At 34.7% G+C, this 16,135-nt stretch overlaps 1 protein-coding gene across 1 annotated transcript; it reads right to left on the bottom strand.

Moving 5' to 3' along the window:
• Positions 1-7,561: 7,561 nt before the first annotated feature.
• LOC110032164 lies at positions 7,562-16,091 on the bottom strand. The gene is made up of 4 exons (XM_020735699.1): positions 15,986-16,091; positions 14,706-14,840; positions 8,201-8,280; positions 7,562-7,853 (listed from the first exon to the last, which is right to left on the bottom strand). Exons 2-4 carry the CDS (start codon positions 14,814-14,816, stop codon positions 7,781-7,783), a joined length of 264 nt encoding a protein of 87 aa, XP_020591358.1. The 5' UTR covers positions 14,817-14,840; positions 15,986-16,091; the 3' UTR covers positions 7,562-7,780.
• Positions 16,092-16,135: the final 44 nt, after the last annotated feature.

The following is a 16,135-nucleotide window of genomic DNA, read 5'->3' as shown; positions in this document are numbered from 1 at the left end:
ATTTCCATGTCTATTCAGGCTGCCAAAAACTTTCCAGCCCAAGTGAAACTGTTTTTTGCACGAGATACCCATTTCCATGTCTATTCAGGCTGCCAAAAACTTTCCAGCCCAAGTGAAACTGTTTTTTGCACGAGATACCCATTTCCATGTCTATTCAGGCTGCCAAAAACTTTCCAGCCCAAGTGAAACTGTTTTTTGCACGAGATACCCATTTCCATGTCTATTCAGGCTGCCAAAAACTTTCCAGCCCAAGTGAAACTGTTTTTTGCACGAGATACCCATTTCCATGTCTATTCAGGCTGCCAAAAACTTTCCAGCCCAAGTGAAACTGTTTTTTGCACGAGATACCCATTTCCATGTCTATTCAGGCTGCCAAAAACTTTCCAGCCCAAGTGAAACTGTTTTTTGCACGAGATACCCATTTCCATGTCTATTCAGGCTGCCAAAAACTTTCCAGCCCAAGTGAAACTGTTTTTTGCACGAGATACCCATTTCCATGTCTATTCAGGCTGCCAAAAACTTTCCAGCCCAAGTGAAACTGTTTTTTGCACGAGATACCCATTTCCATGTCTATTCAGGCTGCCAAAAACTTTCCAGCCCAAGTGAAACTGTTTTTTGCACGAGATACCCATTTCCATGTCTATTCAGGCTGCCAAAAACTTTCCAGCCCAAGTGAAACTGTTTTTTGCACGAGATACCCATTTCCATGTCTATTCAGGCTGCCAAAAACTTTCCAGCCCAAGTGAAACTGTTTTTTGCACGAGATACCCATTTCCATGTCTATTCAGGCTGCCAAAAACTTTCCAGCCCAAATGAAACTGTTTTTTGCACGAGATACCCATTTCCATGTCTATTCAGGCTGCCAAAAACTTTCCAGCCCAAGTGAAACTGTTTTTTGCACGAGATACCCATTTCCATGTCTATTCAGGCTGCCAAAAACTTTCCAGCCCAAATGAAACTGTTTTTTGCACGAGATACCCATTTCCATGTCTATTCAGGCTGCCAAAAACTTTCCAGCCCAAGTGAAACTGTTTTTTGCACGAGATACCCATTTCCATGTCTATTCAGGCTGCCAAAAACTTTCCAGCCCAAGTGAAACTGTTTTTTGCACGAGATACCCATTTCCATGTCTATTCAGGCTGCCAAAAACTTTCCAGCCCAAATGAAACTGTTTTTTGCACGAGATACCCATTTCCATGTCTATTCAGGCTGCCAAAAACTTTCCAGCCCAAATGAAACTATTTTTTGCACGAGATACCCTCTGGCTCTGGCTATAATGTGCAAAGAGTTGAAGATAATATACTCAACTCCTTTGTAAGCAAGGCTGCCAATAAGCAAGGACTTATAAATTATAATGCTAGCTGACAAAAAATTCAACTTTTAAAAATTGTTTCATCTTTCACAAGATATACGCCTGTAGGATTTCCTGTAGAGCATAACAAAATTTGCTAACATAAAGAGAGAATGTCCAAAAACCAAAAAGAATGTCCAATCCTTCCTCTTTCATCAATTTAGTTTTTTCTATCATCAAAGCAACCCAAGTTGTAATCTACCATCATTTAACCTAAAAGAAACTGAGCCTAGTATACCAAAATTTGCTGTTCGCTTTTGATATAGGCAATAATAACATGATATGTAGATAGTTCATCTATACCATATAATACTTCAAACACAGCTAAGGGGAATGTTATAACTGTGTCAGACATATGTACATCAAATATAACAATATCATAATCAGCTCTAATTGACGCTTGAAAGCCAAACAACATCAAATGCAAAGTGAATAATCATTGATAAATGAGATTAAAAAAAACATTAATATCCACGATGGCCTGGAGCAGTGCCAAGATTTCCTCCTTTATGCTAGAGGTTATAGTTTTAATATCTTCCTTATATTATTTTTTTTGTTGATAAAGGGGAGAAGATATGTTGTGATGTGATGCATAAATTCAAGATAGATAGTATCCAAGTTATTTTATTTACCCCCACACAAACTAATCTCTAACTTATTTATCTAGCCCATTTTATCTATATATGTATTTACTAAAAATGCAAGCTCACTTTGCACCTCAATCCATGTAATTAAGCAACATAGTAATCAATCCATGACTCATGCAATATTGCAGCAGCCATGGCAATAATAAGCCTAGCTGCCATGAAAAAAATAGCTGCAAGCCTCAAAATGATAATGCATGCAACAGGATACTTTCATGAATGCATACCTTTTCCTACCCAAAATGCAAACATAAGCCTAGCTGCCATGAAAAGAGCCGGGGATAAATGCAATTGGCCCTCAAAAGTAGTCCATCTAACCCATAGGTCCATCCCTATAAAATATAACAGTCAAGCATTTTGACAGGACAACTTTGTTAAAATGTCATACATGAGGCAAGTAATTAAACAAATATCAGCCCCGTCAGTTTGTAGACTAATGATTAAACTTTAGAAATTTAAGTCACATGAAATGAAGTAAGTGCACACAAATAAGTCCTTAAAAGAAAAGCACAAATAACCCAAAATGACTAAGCTGATTTCATATATCTGGTAGTTGAATATTAAGCTTTTCCTCATCAATGATCTCTTGCTGAAAAGAAATAATATAAATAAATGTTAGTATGTAGCATTGAGAATAAATAAAATAAACGAGAAAGTAGAAAATGATATAATTAATGAAAGGATTACCATAAATGTCTTTGCATTTTTTTGCGCAGATCGAAGCCAACTAGAGGCACAAATCAATGCATTAACGGTTTTAGTGGATAAGCTACTTCTGTAATCATCTAATACTCTACCACCAGCACTAAAAGCAGATTCTGAGGCAACAGTGGTTATGGGTATTGATAGAATATCTCTTGCCATAATTGAAAGCCGGGGATACTTCAATGTATTCATCTTCCACCAATCAAGAACATCAAAGTTTTCACTCGAGCACACAAATAATCCCTCCTCAAGGTATATCTGTAAATCAGGTTTCGAAGGTTCTACAGATCCAGAAGCTACAACAAAATCTTGAAACCCAAACATAACGTCAAACTGAGTTAAGGAACTCATAGAATCACCAACAGTTGAAGAACCCTCATTTGAAACATTACAATCAACAACATAAACTGCATAAATCTCCCATAATGTATCTTGAACTATTTTAAGATTTTGTTCAACCTCACTATGTGAGTATATTTTTGGGAATGTGTAGCTAATAAATTTGAGTTTCAATCTAGGATCCAAAATTGCTGCAATAGAAATTAAAAAATTACATTCCCCCCAATATTTGTTGAATTTGATTTGCATACACATAACCATATTTCTCATAAATTCATCTTCTGACAATGACTCCTCAATCAATATCTTTTTAACATGCAAAACTGCAGGTAAAAATATATTTGAAGTAGGATATATAGTGCCTGAGATCATCTTTGTGACATTATTGAAAACTGAAAGAAATTTTCTGATATTCTCATACTTCACCCATTTTGAATCAAGAGACAACCATTTGTAGTTGCTATCTCTAATAGCGTAGTGATGAAAAACAGTACGATAGATAAATGCGGACTCCAACATGTTGAAAGTTGAGTTCCATCTAGTAGAAACATCAGTGCATAGTGACCTTGTAGTTGCAACTCCTAATTGTTTTGCCACTTCTACAAACTTATGTAATCTTGCAGGAGATTTTTTCAGATACTTAACTGATTCTCTAATATTTTGGATGATTCCATGCACCTCCTTTAGCCCGTCTTGGACCATAATATTGAGAATATGTGCACAACATCTGACATGGAAAAAAAGACCACGAAAGTGCAACTTTCCTCGTGATTCAAAATTCGCTTTTAAGGAACTAGCTGCGACATCATTATTGCTCGCATTATCTAAAGTAATTGTAGAAATTTTATCTTGAAGCTTCCACTCCAACAAACACTCACAAATAGCGTCACATATGTAAGTGCCCGTATGTGGAGGCTCTAATTCAATGAAATTGATAATAACCTTCTTTAACTTCCATGCTTCGTCGATATAATGAGCAGTCAAGCACATATATCTGATAGTCTGATTAGAGGTCCAACAATCAGCAGTTAATGACACCATATGAACATTTTTAAAGCAAAATTTAAGCTTTTCTTTCTCCTGCTCGTAAACTTTCATGCAATCATTTTTTATGGTGTTTCTTGAAACACTTTGAAAGTTAGGATTCAACATTTTCAACAATATATTGAACCACATGTGTTCAACGATCATGAATGGATACTCATGCACAATTATCATCTTTGCCATCACCTCTCTTATGACTTGTTGATCATAATTTTTAGGATCATAAAAAGTAGGAAACTCTGAATCATTGTCAGCTTCGAAAGGCAAGAAGTTCAATATATTTTGTCTCTTATCTGATAAGTTAACTAATTGTTGACTCTTTGCTTTTATTTTAGCACACTCCTTAATGTGCCTAAGAAGTTGTGAGGTTGTGCCTGACTTGGGCTTAAGGATTTTTACACCACAGCAAATGCATTGAACAAATGATTTTTCAGCCCCCTTTGAATTTGATTTAACATCAACAAAATATTCCCAAACAGATGATTTTCTCTTCCTGCCTTTCTTACATTCTATTTCAGTACTAGTGCTTCCAACAACCACTTCTACGGGTTGAGAACTATCATTTCCATCATGAATTGCAATTGGCAATTGTTCACTAGTTGATGCAGATTGAGAATGTTCAATATTTGACATTCTAAATAACTGCATACAAAAATATAATATCACATGAGATTACAATCATTTCATGCTGTATGTACGTAAATGATATTTAAAACTGAAAGGCTGCCATTTAGCAAGTGACTAATAAATTTACACAATAAAGAAATGACTAAGAAGATAAAATAAAATCTACTAAGATGGAAACTATTGCTTCATACAAACTTAAAGACATGACCAACAACACCTCTAAAGAATCACACATCCACTTTGACACATAATATTTAAAACTGAAATATTAAATTTACTAAATCAAAGTTAAACAGAACATGTATCACAGAAAAAAAAAACCAGAAGACACTGCATAAAAAAATAACACAACATGTATCACAGAAAAAAGAACAGGTTTCCTTTGGCCAGACCAAATTGTCTGAGGCAATCTAGATAGGTATTGACAAGAGAAAGGACCACAAATTAGTCCTCATATTGGACTACAGAACCGAAAGGATATTCATAAATTCAAATCCATCATTTGGAGTGTTCGTTAGTGCCTCTGAAAAATTAGAAACAAACTTTAAATATAGACAGTCTGTCCTACAGAAAAAAACTATAAACATGTCTCACTACACCAGAGCCAACATTGAGAAGAAACCATGAGTTGTCATCAAAAAGTAACAAGTTAGTCCTGAACTTCCAAAGGATCAGTAGTTGAAGTTACGGGATTAACCGTGATTAGTAATAAGATGGAAACTATTGCTTCGTACAAACTATTGCTTCATACAAACTTAATATCAATGCATCCAAATCCCGCATTGTACATACAGAGTAAACTTTACTCACTGTTTGATGCCAATTTATGTAAATCATCCAAAATTCTCACTTTGAGATAGAATTGATGCTCAAGTAGGAAGCCAAACCTCAAACAAAAAGTTTCGAAGACGACATGCATCGCACTACCTGATAGATTGATGGGTTCCCAATTTTATTGGTAAAAGCCATTGCTCAGAGCTTCAACATAAGTTCAGTATCATGATATTAGCACAAAATGTAAGCAGTTAAGCCCAATCAAATAGAACAACTTCTTAAAATTCAGAAAAAATGACTTTTTCAAAAGAAGTTTTACTAGCCAAACCTCTTACAAATTTCAAAATCCTCAATCTTGAGTCTCACAAGAAGACTAGAAGAATATGCCAGTTCACGTAAGCCATTGATGAACATTAACATAGCAAAATAGGCACACATACCCGGATTTCATCAAGAAGGAAAGAATTCCTCTTCAAAAATCTTAGCGATGAATAATGTAATGAATAGCAAGTGTAACAGTTAATTTCAAAGAAAAAGACAACTTCCACGTTTTATCATAAATTTCATCATATCTCAATCCACACTAATTACCAAATGCAGAATCATACTTTCATGTTTAACGAAACAAGAGTAAAACACCACAAATAAAAGATGCAAGCCAAGTTAACATAATATATTCGGAATACATAAATGTCCCATCAAATTGGAGGCACGGATACCAAACAAAAGTTCCATGGCGTATTAGCAGAATATAGATTTCACTCACTAAATTTGTATGCAAGCATCCAAGGCATCTCATATGATATTTGGAATACATAAATATTTCTACTATCCTTGGTTGCATAGATTCTGCATTCAACCCAAAGGCGGTTTATACATAAAAGTTACTGCTATCTGTAATTTTAATTCTTTCATCATCATCATCGCACGAATATTTCTTTTAGCAAAAGAGAAAAGGGATAAAACACCTTCGCTTAAGTTTAGAAAAAAAATAAGAAATCAAAAGTGCCTTTTATCAACCAGCAAGAATATCGAGCAACCAAAGTAACGATTAACGAAAATACCGGGTCGATCCAACGCCGACTCACCGGGGAAAATACCTTTTATCAAAAAAAAAATAGAAGTACAGATTAGAGAACGAACAAAAAAAATCAACTCTAAGCTTAAGACAAAGATTTTCGCGATTTTGAGACAAGTTCTCACCGAAAGAAGCTTTTCGCGATTTTGATAGAAGAAAATGGTTCTCGATCTTGAGAGAAGGAGCAACCGGAGGAGATAGATCGGCTGGGGTCTCGTGCTTCCGTGAGAGGAGAACGGCGTGAGAGGAGAGCGGCGAGCTTCTCACGATCTTGAGCGAAGGAGCAGCCGGAGGAGAAACACCAGCTGCGGTCTCGTGCTTCCGTGAGAGGAGATCGCGTGAGAGGAGAGCGTTTCACAACGCTTTCCGTGAGAGGAGATCGCGTGAGAAGGAGAAGGCGTGACCGCGTGAGAAGGAGAGCGGCGTGAGAGCACTGGAGGCTGAGAGCACTGGAGGAGGTGAAATTAGGGCTTCCACTTCAGTATAAATGTATAATATAAAAATAATAATATAATATATTATAATAATTATATACCTTATATTATATAAATATATAATAACTATATTATTAGAGTTTAGATAGTATGTAAATGTATTATTATTAATAATTTATTTTACATTATAATTTACAGATTTTAAATTTTAAAATATATTAATTTTTTTTAGTATATAATTATTTTAAAAATATCAAAAATTATATATATATATATATATATATATATATTTAATTTTTTTTTATTTCGAACAATAACGATTCGAACACGAACGAACGCATCACTGTTCGTGTTTGGTTCGTTTAGCAAACCGAACGAAAAAAATTGTTCGTGTTCGTCTCGTTTGCTTATCGAACGAATCGAACACGAACGCTTTGGCGAATCGAACACGAACTGTTCGCGAACAACGAGCTTTTTTGACAGCCCTAGTTTGAATACAACCTCGTTACAGAAAAAAAAAAAAAAAAAAAATCAAATGAAAAGATTCTACACATAAATAGCTGAAATTTATAGCTTTGATGTGAAAAAATGGCTACCACATGTTGATTATTAAGCTTAAGAAAGCAAAAACAGATTAACCAGTTTAATCAAGTCAGAGGGATGAAAGCTTCCAGAAAACGTTCAGTTTTTGAAGGATTACAAATGGTGTAGGATGCAAAAAAACGATTTGCATCTCAAAAACTTTTGGAGATTTCAGTCATTCTACACCCAATCTATCGTATGGTTACTCTAGTTTGACTTCTTCCCTCCTTGGCGGATCTAGCTGCAGATAGTAGAAAGGCTCAGTTGGTTCCTCCCTGTAAATAAACAGATTATGCTTAAAAACTTGTCTGTGTTAGGTTCAATAATTAACTCGTGTTAGATTAGTTTTTGTAAGCTCGTAAATTTAACAAGCCAGATTCATGCAACACCGAGTTCAACCAACCATGTTTGATTCAATGCAGGATGATTATGTTTATACATACATATACATGTAAGTATAATTATACATATTTATGCAATTATGTGTGCACGTATATCAAGGGGGTATATCAATGGAAGAACAAAAAATGTTGTTTCAAATCAAAACATAAGCAAAAAAAAAATAAAAACAAAAAGTAAAAGTGAACTCAAATGGACCCTAAGAAAATGAAGGAACAAATACCCAGGTTTTGATTTCATGCATCGCCAAAAGAGCCTGAAAGGCCCCGGGACAGTTTTAAAAGGGTTTCCTTCAAAACAAGCCTGCAAGCAAGTCAAAATTGTAAAATAAAAAGTTTAAATTGTTAACAAGAGAAAATGGCATGTTAAATAAAATAAGAAACAATTCCATAAATAAGAGATGAAAACAATGATAATAAAATACACCTAAACCCAAATAACATAAGCTAATTTAATTTCTTCTTTCATTGTTTGCATTTTCTAAAACGCGGTCAAGGCGTTTGTTTCGTGTTTTTCGCCTGCTTATCCATAAACGCACTTCGCATTTTATTATTTACGCGGCCGCGGGCTAGACCCCGCGGCCCGCGTTCTTAGCTTCAGAGTTAGGGTATGTTTGGGGCAGATGCAGCTTATCCAGCTTCTGCTGATAAACAACTTATCCTGATAATCTAATGATGAACAACTGATCCGGATAAGCTGTCTGGTTGTTTGGTTGGCGCTTATAGAAAACAACTGATTCTGAAAAATTGACCATTCTGCTTCTGTTCTGAATAAGTTGTTTAGTTGTTTGGTAATCTTACCCACACTTAAGATTGAAGCTGGCCTACATGCTAAAAAGATTAGACAAAAATTTATCAGATCACTCGTGCATATTTTGATCAGTAGTATATTAGACTGAAATTTGATCTCCATTTCATCCACACTTCCTAACAACCAACACCATGCAAAACCAAATCCCAATATTTTCTAATATTATAGAAAAATGTTAGGAACTTCAATTTTGACACGTATACCACATTTTTTATGCATAAAAAAGATGAATTTTACTTTTCCAAAGAATTGATTGGCAAAAAATGTGCCAAACAAAGTATAGATGTTAGATACGTAAATACAAAAGAATAGGATGGTATGTAGGTAATGCCCCACTCCAATCAACAACTAACTCACTCGCACCATATGCATGTGTTATGATCTCAGGTGAGTCTAATACCCTTCAACCAACAAATCCAAAACTTTGCGTCCACAATGGAGGACTTAAAAAAACTTATGCGCTTATCCTTCTCCTTCCTCCCTCGACCCCTCACCTCTGTCCCTCGAATGCTCATATCTCGCTCGCTCGCCTCTTCCTCCTCCCTCCGACCCCTGGTTACTATGCTCTGGCTCGAGTACTGAATGGGACGACATCCAACGACAGCTCGGAAACCTCCCGTCAAAGCCCAAAATCTTCAAGTTGATGCCTTTCACACTTTCAAAAGATCCCGACCTCCGCCACAAATCTAAGGAATGCATCGACGAGCGCACTGTTGAGGAGCTCGAGGTTTTGGAAGATGACCCTGATATCAATGACAATCGCTTCCTAGAAGAATACAGATGCAAACTTTTGTTCCTTTTCTTGTGTCCGCAAGTTTACCTTTCCCTTTTCTATTAAATGAATACCATTGTAATGACTCAAAAAGCGAAGGCTGGCAGATATGCAGGGGCAGCTAGGTTTGCTCGGTTCGGATCATTGCTTTGGATAACCGGATCCAATTTCGTCGGCGAGGTTTCTCAGGCCCCTGCTGATGTCTAGGTCGTCGTGCTTCTCTTCAAGGATGGGTATTTCACACTCCATATGTATTTGATCGATGATTTGCTTTGCATACTTCTTGTTAATATGATTTTTGAGAGCAAATTATGATTTTATTTCCTTTATCTATGGCTTGATTTGAGTTGTAAGGTTGAGAAGAGTTTACTTACCTCTCCTATGCTGCTTTCGTTGAACTTATTTAAGTTGAATCCAAGTTTAAAATCTTTTTCTATTTAAATTTGTGGAAGATGAATAAGTATCAGTTCATTGTCCTCATTTTTCAATGTAAAACCTCTTTGCCGAATATTTAATTTACATTTTTAAAAAAAAAGAAAAATTGAATCCTCATTCTGGCTAGAATTTATGCAGAAAGAATTTTGCTTCAAGTTTTATTACTTCAAGCTTGATAGTCATTGGATTGTTTTGAATAGTTGGGCAGCATCCCACAATGTGAGTTACTTCTACAATGCTTAGAGAAGCTTGCTGCTAGATACCCAGGTACAAAGTTTGTTAAGATTGTCTCTACAGACTGCATTCCTAGATATCCTGATCCTAGATATCCTGACCATAAATCTTCCAACTATTTTGTTGTACAATAATGGAGCTGTGAAAGGAACTTACGTAGGTCTGCATCACTTTGGCTGCCGGAGATGTACTCCTGAAGGTAATTTGTGACTTGCATAGAAAATTCATTGATGTTCTGTTCTATTCATTTTAATTTTTTCTTTTCTTGACCATGGAAGTTGTTACAATGCATCTCTTTTCATGATTGAATGCTTGGCTTTGAGCATTTAAGTTCTAAACTCTTCAAATTTTAAACCTAACCATGTGTGATTATATTGCTTATCTGTAAATGTTTCAAGCTACATTGTCACAGTTCAACAAAGAACATAAAGCCTGTTATCAACCCCATTTTGCACCTTCACATGTTTGAGATTTTATTACGAAGCCTTTCAATTCTAATTTCTCAACAGGAATTTGGATTTCTCTTGGTTTTTTTCTAATATTGTTGCCTAATAGAACATTTTAGTTGAAGTAATAGGCGTATTAGCTCTGAACCTACATCAATAAATTGAGACTTTTTGGCTAAAGTAGATATTTAAAGACCTACTTTGGTGTCTCTATAAGTAATCATCAAGCCATCTTCACCTTAGAGTAGTCATTGAAAAATCTTTTATTAAACTCTACTGTTGGTGAAAATAGAGAAAACAAAGGGTAGACACAAAAATCAAGTAGATTTGAGGTTACTTTCCCCTCCAATGAAGGGTTTGAAGAATAAGATAAAATTCAGAGAAGGGCTATAACCATTTTTTCTGCAATACACATAATGATATTTTGTTTACTACTTTTACCTTTAACAAATAGAAAATTGACAAGTGTTCTGCTATGTAACGATCTATTTATTGTAATCAACTCACCATTTATTTTCGCCCCAACAACACCCTACTCAACCTTTCTCCGTGTGTAAGTCATTGAACCAAATGGGTTTTCTTCCTGATCATAGCGCTAGTGTAACTAACTAGAAATTAAAAGAAAAATGGAGGAATAAAACAAACAATCAGGAAATAAGTTGACAATAAAATAAATATAACAAATGAAATTCTTAGCCGCTCCTACATTTAAACATTACATTATCCCCAATGATTCAAAGATCACAAGTGAAAAATACATTGAAATAATTTTAATAGGTTATTTCTTTTTTTTTAGCAATTTTGATACTCACTGATAAGTGAGGTGTATATCATTTTTTTTTATACAGTTATGAATTTTTTTTTTCTCAAGTATTAAATATATAGCTATGACAGTTCTGTTGTAAACAATATTACTGTACAGAGGCAGAATTGTCATTTATCCAGAAACAACTTCAAAACAGCTGTTTTTCAACAACATAAATCAAACTGCCAGCCAGCTTATCCGGATCAGCTGTTGAACAGCAGCTCATCCGGATCAGCTGCTGAACAACAGATTATTGATAAGCTGCAACTCCCAAAACAGACCCTTAGTTTGTTGAACCAACAAAGTCTACAGTTTGATTTAGTAAAGTGGGAATCTTGGACAAGCGAAACAAGAAGACATATAAAGTTTGAACTACCAAAAACTTTCCACAATAAAATTTCATATGTACAAGATCGCTTGGCAGCTAGAACATCATGATATAGCACACTTGATTGCCAACCCAAAAAAGAAAAAAAAAATTCTTATCATCATCAACTTTAAGCTAAATAAGGTTCTCTTTATGAACTTATATTTCAATTAGTCGTTACTAGAGATCTGCTTAAGGTGTTGAACGTATTCTCCTCAGATATCTCTGAGTAATTTCTATCTATGTTACCATAGATCTATAATCATTTTCTTCTAACCCGTATGACTCTAAGCTTACCTAAGCTTAATGAGTGCATTTTTTACTATTCATTGTACATGTCAAAACTATCTAAGCCTCATCTTCAATAGTTGCTACTCCAAAAAAATGCACTTATGTAAGAAAAAGGAAGAAAGAAAAATCAATTTGGCAAGAATTTAATATGGTTAAATTTCAAGATAACACTGAGAAGAAGCAAAATAATCATTTCAAGCATAATATCATTAAAAACATGGGGTGAAACAACAAAAAACAAATGAAACTTAAATGTTATTGTCGGAGAAGAAACTTATAATTCAAAGATAAATTTAATGACATTGTACAACCACCATTGCAAACACGTAGGTTAGATTGTGTGAGTGGTGGTTATGTTGACAGCCAAAAAATAGGATTATGCTAGAATGAATGAAGTTAATTTCTTATATGCTAATGATGTATTAATTGCATTCCACTTTTATAAAATATAATACGGTCAATTTCAACATAGTAACCACAATTGCCAACTCCTATGACAAATATCATGCATCACTAACATGTGATTGCATTATGAGTAATGAGCTTCGGGAAAATAAAAGTTAATTGAGCTTTTTGATAGACTTAGCATCACAATTGATTTATAAAAAGCAGTTAAGGGCATACATAATATTTTTTTGAGGTGCCATTTTCATGATGTTTACCCTTCTTACCTGCGCCTCCCTCATAGGAGAATCATGATCACTGCCATAGATGTGAGGGATAAGTTGGTCGACAGAGAAGACGAAAAGCATTGCAACAGTCGCGACAGAGACTTTCAGCCATAAATAAAATATTTTAGGGCCTTTACCTGTAATTTGCAGAGTTTGGAGACCTCCAGTTATTATTTACATATTGCGTAGTCAAAATTGCTCCTGGAACCGATTTACAGCATACACAAAATATATTTTTTTTCACTCCTAGTGAAGAAAAAGGAAATGTATTTCTGATTACTTTAAAAAATATTAAGTGCAACTCTCATTTCTTCTCATACATAAACATTATGGAGGGATCAAATGCTGCTATGAAATCAAATTAATGTTTCTACAAACGCATTTTTACTTCCAATTACCAACTCAACATGATTTCTCCCCTAACCAATCCTACTGGAGCATATATATCAATTAAGCCAAACCTAATAAATATGTTTTCTTCATCAACTGTATATTACAATAGTTAATAGATATTCCAAAAGAACATTATTCGACCTATATTTTAATCATGATTGAGGAGCATAAACACTAATCACATCTATATTGTCGACATCATCACTTAAGTTAACAATCACCCTAACGTTAACCCTATTCAATTTAACAATCTTATATTTCATCTCACTAGCCAGCATTATCCAAATTGAATTCTACCATTAACCTTAGCAACATACAGTAATGTACAACATTCTCCATTATCATTAGATTTATATTTTTATTTAATTGATTTTGCAAAAAGAACTCATTACTTTTTGCTTAATTATTAAGTTCAATAAATCTCTCATTCTCTTACTCAAAGTTCTCAAATCCCACAAAACAAAACATCTCTTAGTTTTAGATTTAGTCAACCCAGTTCAATTTTCACCATAACTAAGTTAAGATTGCGGCACGCATAACTTGGAAGTGACTCCCTAAACAAGGTCCGGAAAAACTAAATAACTTATATATACAACAATTAATTCATCAATTATCCCAACCCAAGACATAGAAGAACTATAATAATAACCCTTATATTACATTTTAGCAATCTTGGCAATGGGAAAATTGTCAAAGAAATGTAAAGTGGAAAAATATGAAAACTAAGGGGGGATGAGATTTTGAATCATTTAGATCATAACGAGCTTTTGAACAACTAACTGAATCTTCAAAGACTTTGAAGTGTTTGTAATGTAACATTATAGTACCAAAATACACATATGTACTAAATACATTAGCTACGCTCAGAATTCTATCAAGTAAATAGATAGGTTGATTTCTCTAATCAAGGGCTAAAAAAAATTCAAAAACAAATGATACCATTGTATCACTAAAACTACGTAACACCATCTATCAATAATTTAAGTCAGGGAAATGTATCCAAGTCATGAAACCAACCGAAACCAAGCATCGTATAAAACTAAAAATAGAAGACATACCAGTTAAAAAGATAAGTTTTGTGGGCAAGACAAAAGATGTAAACATAAATAATGGGGCGGAACAAAAATATCAAGCTAAATTAGAAAAGGGGCATTTACAAACATACAGCCAAATTCTCATGTGTTTACATATCTAACACCTAAACATTAACTTTTTACATCTATAGCATCCAAATCTTTCATATCACATAAAAAATACCACCATTTTAGCTTTTCAAAATTACATATAGGGAAGTTGGCATGTCTGCAAAAATTGAAGTTTAAGAGTTAGATATGTAAATACATAAGAATTGAGGTATGTATGCAAATCTTCCTAAAAAGAATCTCAACAATGAATGAATGCCTAACCTTGTTTAAATAGCAAGCATCATCATGACATTGCAACAACAAAAAAACAAAAGATAAATTTCGGATAGTGGGTATAAGCTAAAATAGGGAAACAACACCTGAATAACATCCTCTGCGCGATCATTACATCTATGTGCTTGAGGTTGTCGTGTCTCCCCATCAGGCAAACCCCAAGGACTCTCTCTTCTTGGAACAGGCCTAGAACTCATATTTGATCTAAAGGAGTAAACACTCTACAAGTTGCATATCAAAATTATCAATTTCAAATCACACAACCTCAATTTAAAAGAAAATTTTCAAAAATTTCCATTTTGTTGTAAAGAACCACGAGTTACTCATAAAAGAAATTGCCATCTGAATTTGTGCAATATGTTATTCTTCTCCAATATTTAATGAGAAAGAACCCAAACAAGGCATTTTCCATAATCTAAGCAAATATATCTAGAACAAATTTGCCAAAAAAATGGATAGCTTACGAATTGTAATACAGATATCATTACTCAGGAGGAACATTTCATTGAAAATTCCAAAGCATCTAATCGAAATAGGAAAGGCTTAAGTTGATTGGAAGGGATTGGGGGAAGAAGAATGAGCAGTTCCGATAACAGAATACTGGTTGTTTGCCTGACCATCGCCACACGGGAACACAAAAGAGCTCAAGTACCATCTCAAAATGTACCAAATCGTCTATTTTGTAGCATGGAATGCATCGCCCCGACGCTTCCTTCGGCACCTTCCCTGTCCGCTGCACTAGCCCTCCCACAAAAAAGAAGAAAATCCTCTCCTTCTCTCTTCTTGTCTGATCGCCTCAAATGTTTTACTTCTCTATGATTCAAATTCTCAATATTCAATTGGATTATAAGATGATCCATATCTAATGGAAAGAAAAAGGAGACTAATTTAATGGCTCAGGCAACTCTGTGTCTCGAAAACTGTTGCCGGAATTATCTCCATCATAGATGCGACGGAGGTCTTAATGAGTGTTCTAAGCTTTTGACTGTGAGATATGTAAATTATAAGGTTTCTTGTGCTATCTATGATTACTCAGAGACTAAGACATTAAAGCACAACTACCACGAATAAACTCAGTTAGCTCATCTAAAATCTCAGCGAGAGAGACGAAACCAAAGTGGAACTCAAGATTTGTGTCATTTTAAGGTTATGCGAAGCCAGTAAAAACTCTATTTTTCACTGACAGTTAGATAAAGGCCAAAGACGAAGTTTTTAAAAATATAACTTTTAATTTCCAGATATTTTAAATAAACGGAAAACATAGTTATCAAATCCCATACTCTCCAATTGCAGAAGAAGCAGGCAAAAGAAACATTCCATATAGTCAAGCAAATATTCATGCAAACATGAAAGGTTAGGAAGACACCTGCTTAGGCGAGCGTTTCAGGCAGGAGAGGGGAAGGGTTTTGGGCGGGCGAAACCGGTAGAAGGGGAACGATGTAGCCGAGGGTTTCGGGCTGACAGGGAAGAGAAAATGGATTGTTGTTTTAATTTAGTTTTGTTTAAGTTAATTTTA

The sequence above is a fragment of the Phalaenopsis equestris genome, unplaced genomic scaffold (assembly GCF_001263595.1).
Source record: "Phalaenopsis equestris unplaced genomic scaffold, ASM126359v1 Scaffold000878, whole genome shotgun sequence".
NCBI classification, from domain to species: Eukaryota; Viridiplantae; Streptophyta; class Magnoliopsida; order Asparagales; family Orchidaceae; genus Phalaenopsis; species Phalaenopsis equestris.
The sequence above is the reverse complement of the archived record's forward strand: the minus strand, read 5'-3'. Positions and strand labels throughout refer to the sequence as shown.

Excerpts from the sequence above, each read along its gene's own strand:
- LOC110032164 (XM_020735699.1), bottom strand. The coding sequence starts at position 14,816 with ATGAGTTCTAGGCCTGTTCCAAGAAGAGAGAGTCCTTGGGGTTTGCCT. Across the intron at positions 8,281-14,705 it reads GCGCAGAGGATGTTATTCAG|GCTTGTTTTGAAGGAAACCC; the intron begins GTGTTGTTTCCC and ends ACTTGCTTGCAG. Across the intron at positions 7,854-8,200 it reads TGCATGAAATCAAAACCTGG|GGAGGAACCAACTGAGCCTT; the intron begins GTATTTGTTCCT and ends GTTTATTTACAG.